This window comes from Abramis brama (genome assembly GCF_963993115.1).
Source record: "Abramis brama genome assembly, chromosome: 13".
Classification (NCBI taxonomy): Eukaryota; Metazoa; Chordata; class Actinopteri; order Cypriniformes; family Leuciscidae; genus Abramis; species Abramis brama.
In genome coordinates, this window is record NC_139975.1 from 29,956,031 (window position 1) to 29,975,902 (window position 19,872).

General features: G+C 36.8%; 1 protein-coding gene across 1 annotated transcript; it reads left to right on the plus strand.

Moving 5' to 3' along the window:
• Positions 1–1,728: 1,728 nt before the first annotated feature.
• Positions 1,729–19,047, plus strand: rraga (Ras-related GTP binding A). The gene is made up of 11 exons (XM_084134004.1): positions 1,729–1,820; positions 8,294–8,373; positions 10,643–10,742; positions 11,258–11,324; positions 11,423–11,645; positions 12,181–12,276; positions 13,386–13,508; positions 15,191–15,282; positions 15,362–15,477; positions 17,691–17,841; positions 18,598–19,047. Exons 2-10 carry the CDS (start codon positions 8,347–8,349, stop codon positions 17,792–17,794), a joined length of 948 nt encoding a protein of 315 aa, XP_083990130.1. The 5' UTR covers positions 1,729–1,820; positions 8,294–8,346; the 3' UTR covers positions 17,795–17,841; positions 18,598–19,047.
• The last annotated feature ends 825 nt before the right edge of the window (positions 19,048–19,872 follow it).

The window sequence follows — 19,872 nt, forward strand, 5'->3', positions numbered from 1 at the left end:
AAATTCACAAGCAGCAGGACTCACTGTTAAATTTTGTATAAAATTCCTGAATCCTTAATTTTTTATCACAGTTGCTTTGGTACATTTCATCATTATTTATTATATCAATTCATTTTTTCCTTCATTAGTGAAATTCTAAATACACCTCCGCAATTCATCAATTCAGGACACATTTACAAAATAAAGTGTAGAAATGTATTGAAAACATGCTTAACAGTTTATGACAACTAGTCAGCCATTTTGCATTTAATGACTTATGCAAGGAACTATAATAGGCCTATTTTTTTATCAACATGACATAAAGAGTTGATAATGTAGGAAACAGCAGACAGTTGTACATTATGAATTGCATGAATGTACCAAAGCATTTGCAATTTGTATAAAATGAGAAATTGCTTTTATGATGTGCACAAGTGCAAGATGATGTGATTTCAGGTGTGATCTGAGAAATGCACCAAAGCAACTAATACTTACTGGAGACCCTGCAGAATCACTGACCCCTATGAGTCACAGACCATATACAGTACAGGTCAAAAGTTTGGAAACATTACTATTTTTAATGTTTTTGAAAGAAGTTTCTTCTGCTCATCAAGCCTGCATTTATTTGATCAAAAATACAGAAAAAAAAAATGTAATATTGTGATATATTATTACAATTTAAAATAATTGGTTTTCAATTTATTATACTTTAAATGATCATTTATTTCTGTGATGCAAAGCTGAATTTTCAGGATCATTACTCCAGTCTATCACATGATCATAACTATAAACATAACTCTTAGAAATCATTCTAATATGATGATTCATTATCAAAGTTGGAAACAGTTCTGCTGCTTAATATTTTTTCATAACCTGTGATACTTTTTTAGGATAGTAAGATACAAAGTAAAAAATAAAATAAAAAAAGAAGCACATTTTTTAAAAATAGAAATCTTTTGTAACAACAATATACACTACTGGTCAGTAATTTTTTTCTTTCTTTTTTTGAAATAAATCAATACTTTTATTCAGCAAGGATGTGTTAAATTGATAAAAAGTGATAGTAAAGAAGATTTATATTATTAGAAAATATTTTTTTATTTTGAATAAATGCAGTTCTTTTTAACCTTTTATTCATCAAATATATTAGGCAGCAGAACTGTTTCCAACACTCATAATAAATCAGAATATTAGAATGATTTCTAAAGGATCATGTGATAGACTGGATGTCACATGTGACACTGAAGACTGGAGTAATGATCCTGAAAATTCAGCTTTGTATCACATGAATTTTTTAAAAAGTATATTCAAATAGAAAACTATTATTTTAAGTTGTAATAATATTTTTTTTCTGTATTTTTGATCAAATAAACGCAGCCTTGATACGCATTAGTCTTCTTTCCCAATATAAAAAAAAACGTAATGTTTCCAAACTTTTGACCTGTAATGTACATATTATATTATTATAGGCTATATTATACACGGGTGAGATATTCTGGGTGGGGGGACTGGTATTATAATACTAACATAAAGTGCCTTTCGTCTCAAAGCCCATTTACAACACCCAATCTAAAAGGTAATAAAAAACCACAGAAAGATACTGAAAACGATAAAGGATGACAACAATGTCAAGCTTCGATAATACTACAATGTGAAAGACACGCACATTCTCATTATTCACAAGGTAAACAGTGTGACTAGTCACATGAATGCCACTTGTGCGCCGACGTCATCCGAGCGGAGTGTGTCAAGTCATCGCGAGACAGCAGCTGTTAGTCACGTGCTCATCGTCACCGTTCGCAAACCAGCAGGAGACAAACATCGATGGGGAGTTTAATCAGGTAACGTTATGTGTTTATTTGTCAACATTACCCACATTAACAGCAAGCGTCTCTTCTATCTCGGGTCTTCTGTCGTGTAGTGTAGAGTTAACGACTTCAGCCGAGGGAAATAAAGGACAGTCTTCATTTCTTCATATGGTATTTGAGATCTGAGTAAGTCATTAGCGGGAAGTGACAAACAAACAACAAATCTTGCAAAACCGCAGCGCGTCTCTGCCCTCAGAGTTCATTTGGACACTCAAGACTCACACAAATGCACGATAGTCTTTGTATTGGACAAAGTGTTCAAAGCAAGTAGCGTGTAGCATAAGCCATAGCATGTATTTCACTAATGAAGCTGGTTAGGTTAACGTTACACATTTAAGGCTAATGAATTCTGGCACTCTGTGGTTGTCAAACGATACTGTCTGAAACATGTTATCATGATGATGATGATGATGATGATGAAGATGATGTAGTACTTGTTGTCAGTCTGATTGACAGCTGTGTGTGAACCTGAGGGAAACTGACCATGTAACTTAACGTTACACACACTAGAAATCGCCTCTGCGTTGAACAGTCAATGCAAAAGGTCTCAAAGTAAGTTCTTGGAAAATCTCGAACATAATTTGTTTGCCGATCTCTTGGTTTTTATTTTTTATTTGTTTATTTTTTGTAAATATACAAATTTTATTTTGTATCTAACACAAATAAATGAATTTATTTTATGTAGTAGGCCTACTTAAGTTTCCAAACGTACGTGCCATTAAGTTTCTAACTGTGTCTGGTGAAATTAATAGTTCAAATATAATTTTCAGTGCTATATTAAACATCACTGAATCAACCTACACATGAGGATACAGTGATGCCATTTTAAGTTTAGATCATGTAGCCTAGAGATATTAGGCTACTCCATAAGGTAACCATTGCAGGTTACAACTTTTGAATTGTGTACCGTAGATTTGACACTGTCTTCTGGATGCACTTGGCCGAAAACCAAAAATGACACTTTTTTTTTTTTACTCTTTTTTTTTTATTGTATTATTATTAGACTTTTTAATTAAATTAAATAATTTGACTGAATCTGAATTTTAAAAACCAAAAATGCCATTTTGATCATCCTTAATTGTCACAGATGAACACAATGTTCGTGAATTTTGAAGGCTAAATTCAGTCGCCAGAAGTAAAAAGCTAAAGGTTGGCTATAAACGAACTACACCACGCTCCCACGAATCCAACATCACCATCTCTAAACTTCCGACAACTCCTTCAGTCTTTATCTAAAAACTTTTCCCAGAACGTTTGAGTTAGAGCATAGTTTGTAAGAGCACAATTATGAGCAAAACGCTGCTGTTAAGTGGCCTGAGTTTACCTGTTCAGTGTGATGATGGTTAATCTCCTCTGTAGTCCCATTTAGACTCTTGCTAGCAACCACCTTTTTCAAGACACGCAACAGCTTCAAAACATCTTGAGTGGGGTAATACTGGTGTATTTTATATCGTTGAATAAAACGTGAAAGTGTCTTGAGCTTGTGTTCACCACAGACCTTATTTCAGCTTTTTAACCAAAACCCCATTTAAAACACCCACTGACTTCGGGACGATGGACCTGGAAGTGCTGAAATGCAACTCGTTTCCGCGTTTTGGCCTACAAAGTGAAGTCATACCTGCACAACTCTATATACAAGCAACTCATGAAGGCTTGTTTCAGAAATGTTTAAAAAAGCAGATCGCACAATAAATAATCACGTAATCACTTACTTTAATGTCCTCAGTGTTTACTTCTGCGTGACGTCTTTTTATCGTTCTTTTGCACATGCGGGTCAGTTCAGGACTAGGGGTGGGAATTGGCAAAAATGTGACGATTCGATAGTATTGCGATATTTGGGCCACGATTCAATATTATTGCGATTCGATTCTGCGATATATTGTGATTCATGTCCCCCAAATTATTCAAAGGCATTACAAAAAATGAGGAAAATAAGACTCACTTCAAATGTCACATTTAATTCTGTGAACATTATCTTCTACACATTTACTGAAGTGCAAAAACTTGAACATTCAGGACACAGGACCTTATTACAGGACAGGACGTGATTATTCAAGACAAGACAACAAAGCACCGCAACAAGCGCCACCTTGTGGATGTAATACGCAAATGTAAATTATCAGAGTAAACTCAGAGAAAACCAATGGAGAGAACCCAAATGTAAAACAGATAATTTTATAATTAATCATTGCAATACTTTGCGCTACTGTATCCATATAATTGTGTGCGCAAAATATCGCGATACTGAACAGAATAGATTTTTCCCCCACCTCTAGTGCTGCTGTTGCTGCTGGTCAAGCAAATGTTTGTGCGTTTGATATCGGTTTGATATAATTGTAAATATATCTATTAAAATACTGATATTGTGGTCTATAACTCCTCCCCGAACGTGCCGCTGTCCTGTATCTTGCTCTCTCATTGGCTGTCGGTCATCGCTGATGTAGTTTTCAGTCAGAACACATTCACACAGCAGGATTGTGAATCGCCGACAGGTCCAGATATTTTTCATGCCAAATATCTCACGGGCGTCGGCGTCTCGTCTGCGATTCTCTCAGATCGCGTCTTTGATCATTCACACCACGTTTTGTCACTCGTGTGAACGAGCACCGATTTGCCTGTGATTTCGGGCATTTGTCGGTGATCTCGCAAAACCTGCCGGCGAGCGAAAATCGGGGCTAAAATCGTGCAGTGTGAACTCGGCATAACACCAATCAGTTTTAATAAATGATTAAATTCTAATGTTATTTAAGTGTCAGACATGCATATGAACTTTGCATTGTACATGTTTTAATTTATTACATAAAATCAAAATGGACAATTTTTTATTTTCTTATTACATGCTTTTTTGACTTTGTAATGTTGAATTAAAGTGTCATTACGTGCTGTTCCTGGGATACATGACTCGCCTGATGTGCATGTGGTGCCGTCGGCATCTGATTGGAAGCAGTGCATGCTGGTTAGAAATTCTGTCCTCTTGTTTTTGTAAACTTTATTTAATTTTCTGATAAGATGTTACAACGAACATACAGTCAGAAAAAGGAAAATCAAAGCACGGTGTACAAATAAAGCCTTTAGAAATAAGTAGGGTTGGGTATTAACACACATTTCACATTTCTATTAACATTTTATTCAGTTCCATTCATTACTGAGCCTATCAGGTACAGAACACGGCACATTTCTTCAAGGAAAAAATATCTTAACAAATGCTGTAAACTATACAGAGAACCCCAGTTGATACATTATAATATTAAAGGTTTTTAAAATGAACTGATTTGTAGGCTACTTGCATTTAAATTATACATAAGGAAGTTTTTATAATTATAACATTGTAATAATATTTTTTTAATGACGGGTGTTTCTACTCGTTTTTTTTTAAACATTTAAATGGTGGCTTTCATAAAAACATGAAATAATAAAAATTATTAAATTATTGAACAGGATAAGTAAAAAAAATCAACGAATAGTCAATATAGTGCTTATTTAACAAAATTATCCTCTAGTGTTCATTTTTGTTGCTGACAAATGAAACAAAATGACGTTTTTGGATATTGAACAGCTTTTCTGAGGTAAATGTAACATTACACGACATTGTTTACAAGCTGAAACACTGATTGTGCGATTACATGGGACATGATACGGATTTCGGCGAGTTAACTGTATTCTGATGTTCGTTCATGTTTATTTGAGGAAGAGATGATTGGTTCACATGCCACTTCAACAGGTGCTATCTGTCACGACTCATTAAAGAGCAAAACTGGATTTGTTTAAATTTTGTAATAAAATTGACATAATTTGAAAACTGAGACTGTTTCTTATCAGATGCAAGCACAAAGCGCATTGCGATTGGATGGGAGTGGTGATACAAAGTTTTGTTTCTTCATCAACTGAGAAGATTGATTCTTGAGATCTAAGAATGAATGAAATGAGAAAATATTTGAATTTGAAATGAGAAATATTTTTGTTTAATCCCAGCCTTAGAAATAAGTAAAAACTGTATAATGTGAAAGGTCAAATTCCCTGATATGTTAAATACTAAAAGGGCAACAAATCAGGAGATCACAGTGGTTACATTATGAGGTAAAGAGAAAAAAAGTGGTAAAATACAGGCTTCCATATTGTCCAGAAAAGATCTTACTTGTCATTGCTGATAAATCGTCACTTCTCTATGTTCACTAGATCACTCAGCTCTCATTAAATGTTGGAGCCACATCCAATTTTCACCTTGAAGAATCAGTCTCTCTCAAGAACCATAACAGACTGGTGCTCATATCTAGTAAAAGAGGGTTCAGAAGTAACCCTCTAAACGGCAATCATTAGATCTGGAACAATCTCTATGAAGGTAATATGATGCCATAAAGAATCACATGCGATTGCAAGATTTGTGAAAGTGTACATAAGTTTGCAAGCGTAAATTAATGTGCAAGAGAAGATTTGTAAAGGTGTAAATCGCCTTTCAAGTGGAAGAAAAAAATATTTGCAGCATTTTACTGTTATTCGTAAGTGTAATTCATGTATTGTGAAACTGCAGCTTCAGGCTAATGCAAAATAAATAGTATCTGTATTCCTCTGACTTCCATTTTTCCGCGCTTAGACTTTTGGCACAGTTTTTGCACACAACTACAGCCAAAAGCACCTGCAAGCCTGTGAACTGCAATTTGCAACCGAAAACAACACAGTCAGGAACTGCAAAACAGATTATTTGTGTAAAATCAAACTTTGTGTAAAAAAAATAAACTGTTGCAAATGCCTAAATGACTTGTTGTGTGCATGGGGCAGAAAAGTTCCCAAAATAACCCGATTTGTACAGTTGCGTCTTTCTTTTACCTGCACTTCCAGTTTTGGCACGATTCTCTCACTCATACCCCTTTTCCACCAAGGCAGTGCTGGTGCCGGTTCGGAGCCTACTCACGAACCAGTTCTTTGTGTTTCGACAGCCAAAGAACCGGTTTTTGGCCAGGAAAATTGGTTCCAAAGCGGCACCAACTCTTTGCTGGACTAGAACCGTTCTTTTACCACGTCATGCTCACGGCGGGGTTATTGTGACCAACAACTCGACGGGAAAGGTTGTGACCGCCATTGCTAAAAACACAGCGCTAGCTAGTAGAAAGAATGATTGAAGAAAGATGGATTCTAAACGTCTTCTTCTGACCCCAATATAGGATCGCAAAGCCAGGAGAAGCATTTGCAGAAAGACGATGTAGTCCGCCATTGTAATTGTTATGCTTGAAGTTGGCGCAAGCGTTTCTGGGAAAGCTAACATGTATGGCAACGTACACAGTGACGTAACGACGTCGTTCGCTGGGCTCTCTAGTCAGTGGAAAAACAAACAGGTTCTGAGAAGGTTCGCAAGTTGAACCAACTTTGAACCAGCACCAGTTCCGAACCAGTTCTTTTTTGGTGGAAAAGGGGTATCGTTGAGTTTTGCAAGTGCGTAGAGGAGGGCGGATCCACCTTCATCATGTAGCCAATCAGATGAGCTTCTCGCTGACTCTCGATTTACTCTTATCTGATTGGTTCAATAAACACGCCAGTCGCCAGAACACATCTTTATCCTCATTTGGCTCAGAAACGTTCTCGTTGCCGAAATGGTACTTTTAATGCACACATACATGTTACATAAATATATATTGGGAATACCGCAATATATTGCCGTCCTTCTCCGTGCGATATGAGAATCGATACGCTGGCGCCAAATATCAATACTTAAATTAATAAAATAAGGTGCTGTAAATAGATTTCACTGCTCCCAGCGTCTCTACTTCATGGCTCCTCGAGGTGGCGCTCAACACATGAATGAGAAAGATATCGTGATGTATCATTAAAGGATTGTATAGCAATATATTGATTATCACAGAATTGCTGTATGGTGATGTTATCGGCATCGTGAGCCGTGTATCGTATCGTGAGGTTTCCTGTGGTTCCCACCCCTAACTTGAGGTGGTGCCGATGACGTAAGATTAACTCATCATCATCTAGATCAACTCCAGAGCAGCTGCACGAGATCTGATGACGACACTGCAGTTTCACGACCGGTCATTGGATGATATTTAAAAAGGACAGGCTTATATTGAACTTTATTCTTGAACATACAGAGTGAAAAGTGCTTCACGTAAACACAGACTTAACGGCTACAGGTCTTCCGTTTGCAAGTGGCAAATCTCACTGATCTCATTAGAAGTTGACCTTATGATGTGTGTGAGGCCAAATCTATTGCCTGGTGTAAATGGGGCTTCATCTAGGCCACGTTTAAAAGGTCATGTGAACAAAAAAACACCAGAATCTGCAGAAAATCAGAGAGATCAGATTTCATGTGCTCTTTTGCAGAGATATCGATTGAGTAGCTGTACTTTTTAATTTCTTCTGATTTCATCAGTTATTGACATCAGGCCATTGCTGAATGAGCCAGACAGAAGAGTGATGATCTGTGTGTCCTGGTCTTGTTGCAGGTTTTGACAATCTGCAGTTACAGTGGTTTACAGTGGTGAAGTTCAGCAGGGAAATGTCCAGCACAGCCATGAAGAAGAAGGTGAGTTTAACCACACTGTTATATAACACTGACTGTTGATGTGTTTCACTTCACTTTAAGATATAAAACATTTACCATGTTCACACACATACACACACACACACTATACAGCCATGAACAATGTGTGCATCCGTTGTCGGACTGTCACTGTATCTATTAAGCTTTTATTTTAAATGAATATCAATATAATGTATAATATAACTTAGAAGTTTCGAAGATAACATGTTTTCTAAGCTCATTGAATCGTAAATGCACTTGCATGGCTATATTCATATTTTCTTTCAGCGGTCCTTTCAGCTTTCATAGCAGCAGTGCTGTTTTTTCTTGCTGCGTATACACTTTACAAATATTTTTCATAATCACTCGATTTTTTTGGACGTCCATTAAAAAAACAACCTCTTATCCAGTGGCGGTGATTCACATAATCACAGGGTATGTCATGATTCCTTATGCCGTACAACAACGACATTCTCAAGTAATCATATTATATCTAAACAAAATGTGGACAAAAATCCACCATACTACAAGAGTCCACAGACATGCACAGACTAAACAATACGAAATCAATGCAAATTCTGAAACGGACTGAAGCCTACACCATGTCCTAACCGGACGCGACGCAACATGCGAGAAAATTAATCTTTTCCATGTTAACTCTTTCCCTGCCTGTGTTTAAAAAAAAAAAAAAAGTTGCCAGCCACAGTTGATCATTTTCACAACAGTTTCATGGCCCCCAGAATCTTTTGCTGTATGAATATCTGAACATGCAATATGTCAAATGAAGGAACAGACCCTCTGCTTTTAAACAAACATGAAAACGTTTTCTTCTTGCTTCATGCTTCTTTTTTATTAACACTTAAAGGACAAATCCAGTGAAAAATGAACCTGGGGTTAATTAACACATGGTTACCGAGTCGATCGTTCCCTGCGATGCGTTTTCATGAAAATCGAATGTAAAGAGTTTTATCTTTTAAAACATTTTAGCTCATAACACTAGTATATGGGGCATAGAGTAAGTAAAAATAAATCGCTAGTTAATACCACTAACAAGGCTCAAAATAGCCTCACACTAACACGGTAACATAATGAGGGTCCCTACATGCAAACCGAAGCATTGAGAACTTTGTAAGTGTACAGACAGTTTAATAAGAAGATACTTTATAAAGACAGTACATTACGCGTTGACATGCAGGATCCATCTTGGAAAACAGTCTCGACTAATCGAGCCACGAACGCCGTGCTACGTTAGATTTCACAAACGTAATTCCTATCGACCAGCTATCCTATCGACGGCGTTCGTGGCTCGATTAGTCGAGACTGTTTTCCAAGATGGATCCTGCATGTCAACGCGTAATGTACTGTCTTTATAAAGTATCTTCTTATTAAACTGTCTGTACACTTACAAAGTTCTCAATGCTTCGGTTTGTATGTAAGGACCCTCATTATGTTACCGTGTTAGTGTGAGGCTATTTTGAGCCTTGTTAGTGGTATTAACTAGCGATTTATTTTTACTTACTCTGTGCCCCATATACTAGTGTTATGAGCTAAAATGTTTTTAAAGATAAAACTCTATACATTCGATTTTCATGAAAACGCATCGCAGGGAACGATCGACTCGGTAACCATGTGTTAATTAAGCCCAGGTTCATTTTTCACTTGATTTGTCCTTTAAATGTGGGTGAGTTTCATATAAATGCAACATTTTGAGCAAAAACTTGAGAAAATCACTTTTTTGTCAAAGACGACGCCTGGATCGGACTCAGAACGAGGATCAAAACATGTAGATCGAGTCCATCCACACCCTCAAAGCTTCACAGTCCTGGGTCAACATTTCATTCAGGAACATTCGGCAGTTTTGATTTACATGCTGTTTAATGTTGACGATCGCGTTATTTTACATATGCATCAGCTTGCAAATGCTATCGCTTGTTTTTACATCTTTGTTTAGATCAGGAGAATCTGTACTCTTTCAGAAGATGTGTAATAGCGCCCCCTACCGTATAACAGTGAAAACAAAAAAATCCCGTCAATGGTGGGAAAAGAGTTAATCAGAATTTTTTGTACTAACCAGCTGCTAAGATTATATTTTACAAACACTTTCTGTTTCTGTGGTGTTTCGGCTGGAATAACAGACAAAGTACTACAAGGATTATCTTCAGTGCAGATTGTGTGCTTTATTTAATGTAAAAAGAACCACATGTTTGAGAAGCACTGCCCTAATTTATAGATTCCAGCCTCATGAAATTACCCTCTTGTTTCTTTTTTGCAGGTGCTGTTGATGGGTAAAAGTGGATCAGGAAAGACCAGTATGAGGTCAATTATATTTGCAAATTACATCGCCAGAGACACTCGCCGCCTTGGAGCCACAAGTATGACATTTACCAGATATAGTTCCCTAGAAAATGCAAATCTGCCATGTTTGATTCAAACTCATTTTGTTCCAAACCTGCACGACACCTCGAGACGCATCAGGTTTTACTTCAGTGACACCAGACTCTGTTGGATCTTATGTGTTTTGTGATCAGAGCTTCAGGTTAGGAAATGCAAAAGAGGTTGGAGATAATTTCCCAAAACACATTAAAACATTTACTGGTCTTTTGATGATTACTATTTTTAGGGCAGTTTTCTGCAGTGGTTATTGTTCTCAGTGGCTTAAATAATCATTTGTGGTGGTACTTTTAATTTGTACTGTAGAGTACCATAAAATATTAAACAATTTCCCCTGTTTTACATTTATAAAAATGAGACCTGATGCGGAACGGGAGATGTTAATGTCAACATATATTATGACACGTATGAACTACGATCCAGGCACAATATATGTGTAAACAAATCAATATTGATCAGTGAAAGATTAAAATTAGGTGTATTTTCCTCATTTCAGTTGATGTGGAGCACTCTCATGTGCGATTTCTGGGCAATCTGGTGCTGAACCTGTGGGACTGCGGTGGGTAAGTGTCACGAGCACCCCTGTACGAACGAGTTTTGTTGGATGGCTTTTGTGAAGATGATTTCATTCTCGCTTCATCTTTACATGTGAATTGCACAGGCAGGACACTTTCATGGAAAACTACTTCACGAGTCAAAGAGACAACATCTTTCGCAATGTAGAGGTGTTGATCTATGTGTTTGATGTGGAGAGCCGAGAGCTGGAGAAAGATATGCATTACTACCAGTCGTGTCTGGAAGCCATCCTGCAGAACTCGCCTGACGCAAAGATCTTCTGCCTGGTGCACAAGATGGACCTGGTCCAGGAGGATCAGAGAGACCTGGTACGATACGAGCGGAAACTTCCTCTTTTGAGGACGTTTTTTTGTTGTTGTAATCCCTTGACTGTTAATCTCAAGAAACCTGCTTGCAAGAACAAGTCTGGGTCACATTGAATCCCAAAAATGGCCCCATTTTATATAAATTGTCTCGATTTCTTTTGTACAAAAGCATGTTCCCGCAAATTCTCATTACTGAAATGCAAAGACAATCTCATTCTCATTACTGTAAGGAGTCTGAAGCAAGTCCATGTAGACCAGGGATAGGCAACTCCGGTCCTGGAGGGCCACTATCCTGCAGAGTTTAGCTTCAGCCCTCATAAAAACTCACCTGCCTGTATCTATTTAGTAATCCCGAAAACACTGATTGCCTTGTTCAGGTGTGTTTAATTAGGGTTGGAGCTAAAGTCTGCAGGACAGTGGCCCTCCAGGACCGGAGTTGCCTATCCCTGATGTAGACTGTCTTCAGACTGGTAAAATACAATGAAATCGACATAAACAGTGTTAATTAATATCTGTAAATTTCTTTGTGGTTATTTAGATATTTAAAGAGCGTGAGGAGGACCTGAAAAGACTGTCTCGCCCACTGGCCTGCACTTGCTTCAGAACGTCCATTTGGGACGAGACGCTGTATAAAGTAAGACCGTGTGCATTTGAATAAGGAATAACAAATTGTATTAAAAAAATAAATAATATATATATATATATATATATATATATATATATATATATATATATATATATATATACATCCAAAGTATTGTAATTCCACAATTACACCACTTTAATTGTAATATATTCAAAGTAAGTAATATCCAAAGTATTGTATCTAACAGATGAGGTTTGTGAAGATCAGAGTATAGAGAAAGAAAGACCCAAAAGATATTTGCAGAATGCAAGGAGAGGAAAAAGAGAAGCATCATCGGCAGAGGAAGTCCAGTGTCTTCTGAAACTACACGTTTATATGTTGTGCCTATGTAGCCGGAAGGGACTAGGGAAAGTACCTATTGCTATTTGGACCCAAGCAGGTCTTATTAGGTCACCATGGTCCTTGTAAGGCACACAGAATAACTTGATAAGCCATTGTGGTTTTAACACCTTAAAAGGGACAGTTCACCCCAAAAAAATTAAATTCCTTTACTCACCCTCAAGTTGTTCCAAACCTGTAAGATGTTTTGAAGAATATTGGTAACCAAACAGTTGATGGACCCCATTGACTTCATAGTAATGTTTTCCCTAGTATGGAAGTCTATGGCTACTGTTAACTGTCTGGTTATCAACATTCTTTAAAATATCTTCTTTTGTGTTCAGCAGAAGGAAGAAACTCATACAGGTTTGGAGCAACTTGAGGGCGAATAAGTGATTACGAAATTTTCATTTTTGGGCGAACTTTCCCTTTAAGAGCAAATTGCAGATCTTGCAAACAGACATATTTTGATATGATTTGGTACATCAAGTAATTAATTCCGAAGGAAACCACAAAAGATCTTAAATTTGAAAATAATCAAACATATCAGAGTATATAGTAGAAATTAATAACATGTAAATGAATAATCATGCAACATAAGGAATATAGCGATTAATGATTAAATGGTACATGGCTACCAATGTATGGAATTCATAAAGAAAAGATTAGTAAGACTCATAAAAAGGAATAAAAGAAATGGATAAAAGACATTGAGTATGAATACACCAATCCGACAGTAAGAAAGTTGAATATGATCTGATCTGTGTTTGTGTCTGCAGGCTTGGTCCAGTATCGTGTATCAGCTCATTCCTAATGTGCAGCAGCTTGAGTGTAACCTGCGCAACTTCGCTCAGATCATTGAGGCGGATGAAGTCTTACTTTTTGAAAGAGCTACTTTCCTGGTTTGTACCAAACTGAAACACAGTGCTTAGATTCATATATATGTGCATATATTCAAATTTACGCTGCAAAATTTAACCACCCACACTTGAGCACACGTAAGGTGAACACTTTGAAAAACTGGACATAACAGCTTCAAAATAGTTACGGATCCCTGCTGAAGTGAAGGGTCCATTCAAATTTTAGGGGAACTTGAATGGACAATAGGGCCCAGTGGTCTATTGGTATCCAGAGTCGCTGACACGCGCCTTGTTCCACCTTTCCCCATGTTGCCAATGAGGGCTTGTTGCCTGCCAACAAAAGGATGGTTTTAGGACAGATTTTCAATGAATTGCGATAAGTGAATGTGCAAAACACAAAACCTTCTGTGTCAAACACAAACTTTTTATCCAGAGTGACACAACATCATTTAAAAGAGTAGTTCACTTCAGAATTAAAATGTCCTGATCATTTACTCACCCCCACATCATCCAAGATGTCTTTCTTTCTTCAGTCAAAAAGAAATTAAGGTTTTTGAGGAAAACATTCCAGGTTTTTCCTCCTTATAGTGACTTCATTGGGGTTCAACAGTTTGAAGATCCAAATGTCAGTTTCAGTGCAGCTTCAAAGGGTCTACACGATCCCAGCCGAGGAATAAGGGTCTTATCTAGACAAACCATCGCTCATTTTCTAAAAAAATAAAAAAATAAATGTACTTTTTAACCACAAATGCTCATCTTGCACTAGCTCTGCGATGCCCCACATAATCATGTTGAAAGGTCACGTGTGACATAGGCGGAAGTACCGAACTAATGTTTACAAAGCTAATGTGCAAAGACTAAGTCAAATGTTATTTACAAAAATAAATAAAAATAAAAGGTAAAACAACGATGTCGGACGATGTTGAAGTTGGAGGAGAAAATGAGATGAAGTTTTTCCCCCTATCCTACATTGTTGAACCGGAACACGCGTGACCTTTCAACGTGATCACGTAATGTGTGGCGCATTCGCAGCTAGTGCAAGACGAGCATTTGTGGTTAAAAAGTAAAAATGTTGTTGTTTTTTTTAAAGTGAGCTTATCTAAAACTTATCTAGCCAAAATGGTTTGTCTAGATAAGACCCTTAATCCTCGGCTGGGATCGTGTAGAGCCTTTGAAGCTGCACTGAAACTGACATTTGGACCTTCAACCCATTGAACCCCATTGAAGTCACTATAAGGAGAAAAATCCTGGAATGTTTTCCTCAAAAACCTTAATTTCTTTTCGACTGAAGAAAGAAAGACATGAACATCTTGGATGACGTGGGGGTGAGTAAATGATCAGGACATTTTAATTCTGAACTAAACTAATCCTTTAACACCAGATTATCTGAAAATATGCAATGCAAAAAGTGAGAGAGTCAGGGATCATTCTCCCGCTCTCCGCCATCATGGTAAACTGGTGCCAGACATCCTAAACGCCCAACACCGAATGCCTGAAACTGTAGTTCTTTGGATACTGAGCAGGTTTAATAGGCAGGAGCAGGTTATTTCTGTGGTCATTTTTCTGTCACTTCTATCTTAAATAACAATTGCTGTTTGACAGGTATACAGATTCAGTCAAACTCTGCAAACAAAACACACAAAAAAGGGAAAACTGCAGTGAACATATTGTGTAAAGGTGCTTTACAAACGAATTATTTGACATGTATACTTGTGTCTTGTCAGGTGATCTCTCACTATCAGTGTAAGGAACAGCGTGATGCTCATCGCTTTGAGAAGATCAGTAACATCATCAAGCAGTTCAAGCTGAGCTGCAGGTCAGTCAGACTCTGTTCATGAAGCTGTAAGTGCTGAACACGGCGTCATGGTCATGTGACATTTCTCTCTGTCCCACAGCAAGTTGGCGGCCTCTTTCCAAAGCATGGAAGTGCGAAACTCTAACTTTGCTGCCTTCATCGACGTGTTCACGTCCAACACCTACGTCATGGTGATCATGTCAGACCCGTCTATACGTAAGCACCAGCATGCAGGAACAGCAATGGGTTTTGCCACCCGATAATCTCACATTACAAGTCAAGTCACCTTCATTTATATAGCGCTTTTAACCATATAGATTGTTTCAAAGCAGCTTTACAGTGATAATAGGAAATTAAAGTAACACAGATTGTTTAGGCTTTACAGCAGCTCTAGAATAAAGTTATTGTCCAGCTAAAGTTAGTTTTGATCGATTCACTTCTGTTGCAAAGATCATTAGTTCGATTTATTGCTATTAAACTATTAAAAGAGTAACTCTCGCCAAAATGCAACCTAGGGTCTTTTTGTGAATCTACCCGAGGCAAACTTTCGTTTAAAAGCATGATTAGGATGGAAACGCCACTTTTAAGATTGACTGTATTTTTGTTTTCGGTCAAATTGCCTTTTGAATGGGAGTGCTTGGGGCACTACTATGACAGCATCAAAATCGCTATTTTTAAAACACTAAGAAGGCTCGACACAACATGAAACTTTGCTCGAAGTATCACCAGGGGCTCTACACATGAACAAAGTAAAGATGGAAAGCTCCTAAAGCTCAGTTCCATATAAATTCACGGATAATTTGTTGTTTTGTCGTTAGTGAAAATCAATATTGACCTTGTATTTGAAAAAGGATCCTCATATAAGAAACAATACTAAAATTCAGAGTCAGTTCATTCGCATTCGGAGATCGACTATTTTTGACTGACAGAATTCAAACAGGCAATTTGACTGAAAACGAAAATACGGTCAATCTTAAAAGTGGCGTTTCCATCCTAATTATGCTTTTAAACGAAAGTTTGCCTCGGGTAGATTCACAAAAAGACCCTAGGTTGCATTTTGGCGAGAGTTATGCTTTAATTGGTTAGTTATTACACTCAACTGTGGTCTAACATGTTGGGGAAATAAATCTTTGATAGCAGTGCTATCATGGCCACAAATGACCAGCTCTTATATAATCACAAAACATTTTTGGGTGACATTTTCATGACAATTAAGCCTTATTTCTTGGCGACATGTATTTTTGCCAAATATTTTCTAAATTACTCAGAGTGGGTAATACTAGTCACGTGTTCATTAAATAAATGTAATTGATTAGTATTTTTCAATTGTAAGGGAAATTATTGATTAATAGTATTTGTAGTGTGTCCTCAATCTACTTGAGAGGCAGACAGTGTTCAGAGTAAGATCATAAAATGGCCCTCCATGTCTGGCTAATCAGTTGTGTAGTTGGCATTGGGCATCCATCAGCAAGATTTCTGGATCCGCCTAGTTTCTGCGTTTTGAAGAACCTTGAAGCTTGATTATGGTGATTAGGACATTAAGCCATTAGAGAATTATAATAATCTAGCATCAAAGTCATGAATGCATGAACTAACTTTCAGGAAAATACAGCGTTTTGTAGGAATATTTAGGTATTATAATAGGTGTAGGAATTTGGTTTTAAAAATACAAATTCCTGGGTCTTTGAAGGGCAGTGAAACACATTTTTTTTTTTTTTTTGATGTCAACACATGTATGTGTTGGATATTACTGAAAATCATGCTGTATTACACTATTATGAATATGAAGGGTTAAGTGGTTAATTTTCCATGTTTTTTTTTTTCTTTTCCATTTAAAAGTTGAAGCCATGCCACAGAATGTGCATTATATTCTTAACATCTCAACCTTATTCATGCCAGGGTTCAATTGACTTTCATTCCATCTCATCACTGCCATGCTTGATGATACATTAGCTTATTCCATTGTATCTTCAGCAGTTTATTTACTTTTATTCAAATAATGGCATTGATAGAGTGGTATATCTGATCATTGACACATTGGTTTATTTAAATAAACAGAAGACAAGAATGAAAGCTGATAAAAGTGGACAAAGAATTGACTGAAAAGTAGAGTAAGCCTTTATTCTCCTGCTTCAAGTATTTAAAAAAATCACTTGACAAGTGACTGACAATAATGAAAAATTCAGAACAATAGGGGACATAAGATCGAACCTTGTGGTACTCCATACTTAACTTGTGTTGGATTTGACCGTTCCTCATTTACACAAAGATTTAGCAGCTTTCAGATCCTGCATGTAATTAGAAACTGTCCTTCCTTGCTTTTCGAAACGCTTCCAAATTGTTCTTTCACCATCTGCACTCCAAATGAGGTTTGAGAAAAGCACATTGTGACCCCGAGTAAAGCCTCTCTCTCTCTCTCTCTCTTCCAGCTTCTGCTGCTACCCTCATCAACATCCGGAACGCCAGGAGACACTTCGAGAAGCTTGAGCGTGTGGACGGGCCCAAACACAGTCTACACATGCGCATGCGCTAGACTGCCGGCGTAGAGAGTTTGAGTGTCTGAACTTCTCTCTCGCAATTGTGAGTCTATATCTCGCAATTCTGACTTCATATCATGCAATTCTGACTTTTTAATATCTCGCAATTCTGACATCTTTGCAATTGAGTTATAAAGTCCAATTCTAAGGAAAAAAAAGAAATTCAGTTTTCCCCAGTTTATATCTCAATTCTGACTTTATAACTCACAATTGCGACTTTATATCATGCAATTCTGAGATGTAAACTCGCAATTGTGAGATAAAAAGTCGCAATTTTTTACTTTTTATCCTGTGGCGGAAACAAGCTTCCATAGAATTGTGCTTTTAAAATGTGATTAGAATGAATCTGAACTTTTCTCTCGCAGTTGTGAGTCTATATCTCGCAATTCTGACTTCATATCATGCAATCCTGACACTTTGTTATCTCACAATTCTGACATCTTTGCAATTGTGAGTTATAAAGTCCAATTCTAAGGTGAAAAAAAAGACTGACAGTTTTTATTTTTAAGACTTTACAGAGTTTATATCTCACAATTCTGACTTTATAACACACAATTGCGACTTTATATGATGCAGTTCTGAGATGTAAACTCGCAATTGTGAGATAAAAAGTCGCAATTACCTTTTTTACTTTTTATCCTGTGGCGGAAACGAGCTTCCATAGAATTCTGTGCTTTTAAACTGTGATTAGAATGTTTGGAAACATGTGTGCCTCTAGATTAACAGACAGGGTTAAAGATAAATATTATTTTGGTGGCTGCTGTTTTACTGACATGTTTATGCTTTCTCTTATGCACAGGGTGGTGGTTGAACTGCTGGGAATCATCCCGAAGAATTCCTTCTGTTTTGCTGATTTCACATGCATCTAGTGTTTCTGCCAGGAAACTAATTCTCCTGATATTAAAAGGCAATAACATGCTTGTTTCCTCACTAATGTTGCAAAGGAACTTTGTTTCTTAATGAATGTTGTAATGCTCCCTTAATATATGATTTGTGCCATAAAAGGAGGCTTGCGAGTTACTGAAAGCCAGGAAAGCTAGATCATCAAGTCAGCATTCTTTGCCCGTGTCTTTTATATATCGTCTTATATTAAGCATTATTGGCTTGCTGTACTGTGTTTCCAAATGTCGAGCAGAAATCTGTGCGACTAAAATTGGACTAACTTATAAATGAACTACTTGATCTACAAAATCATCTTGATCATCAAAATCATTATAAATATTCTCAATAAATACAAATGGTTGTGTAATGAATGTCTTTTTCTGTACAACATAATTATAGTTATGTCAATATATCGCAATACAAAAATGCATCAATATGTATCGTGGATAGTGACAATATATATTAAATATATTTTTTATTTTTATTTTTTAATAACCAACTCCTTTTACTGGAATGAGAATTTCTTTTTTTGAAATTCATGGACATATTAAGAAGTTAAAATGATCCAAAGTTGTATTGTATGTACAATATAATGCATTTCTTTTAATGACAAAGTTGATATAACAAGCAAAAAGCTGCATCAAGGATTTCAAAAAAGAAAATATTCCCAAACATATTAGTGAAGGACAGCCAGTCAATTATATTTGATTGTATGACTCGTGAAAGGTGTGTTAGATAGACTGTGATTGCTAGTGTAACTTTACATTGTGAGACCAAGAAACATTTAGAATCAAATAAATGCAGTCTCAAGTCTATCTAAAATAAAACTACAAATGGAAAAACTCAAACAAAAATTTTACATGTTCAGACCACCATTTTCACAAATCATTTACATGTCAGGAAAATAACAAAGAAACTTTACTAAAAATGTAAAGTGGCATTTTGATTAACTTTTAAGACAGAAATCATTGCACATTTGTACGTCAAGCATACAAAGATAAACAATCAGAAATGAATATTTTGTCAATGTAGCATTCTTAAGGGGCGTTCATACTACACAGTACACGTCACCGTATTAGACAGTCAAAATATCAGTTATACAGTATCAACCAATAATGTCACTCTTGGGCAGGGGTATCGGCAACGTATGGCACACGTGGAGGGATAATCACTGGCACGTGACGGTGGCTAG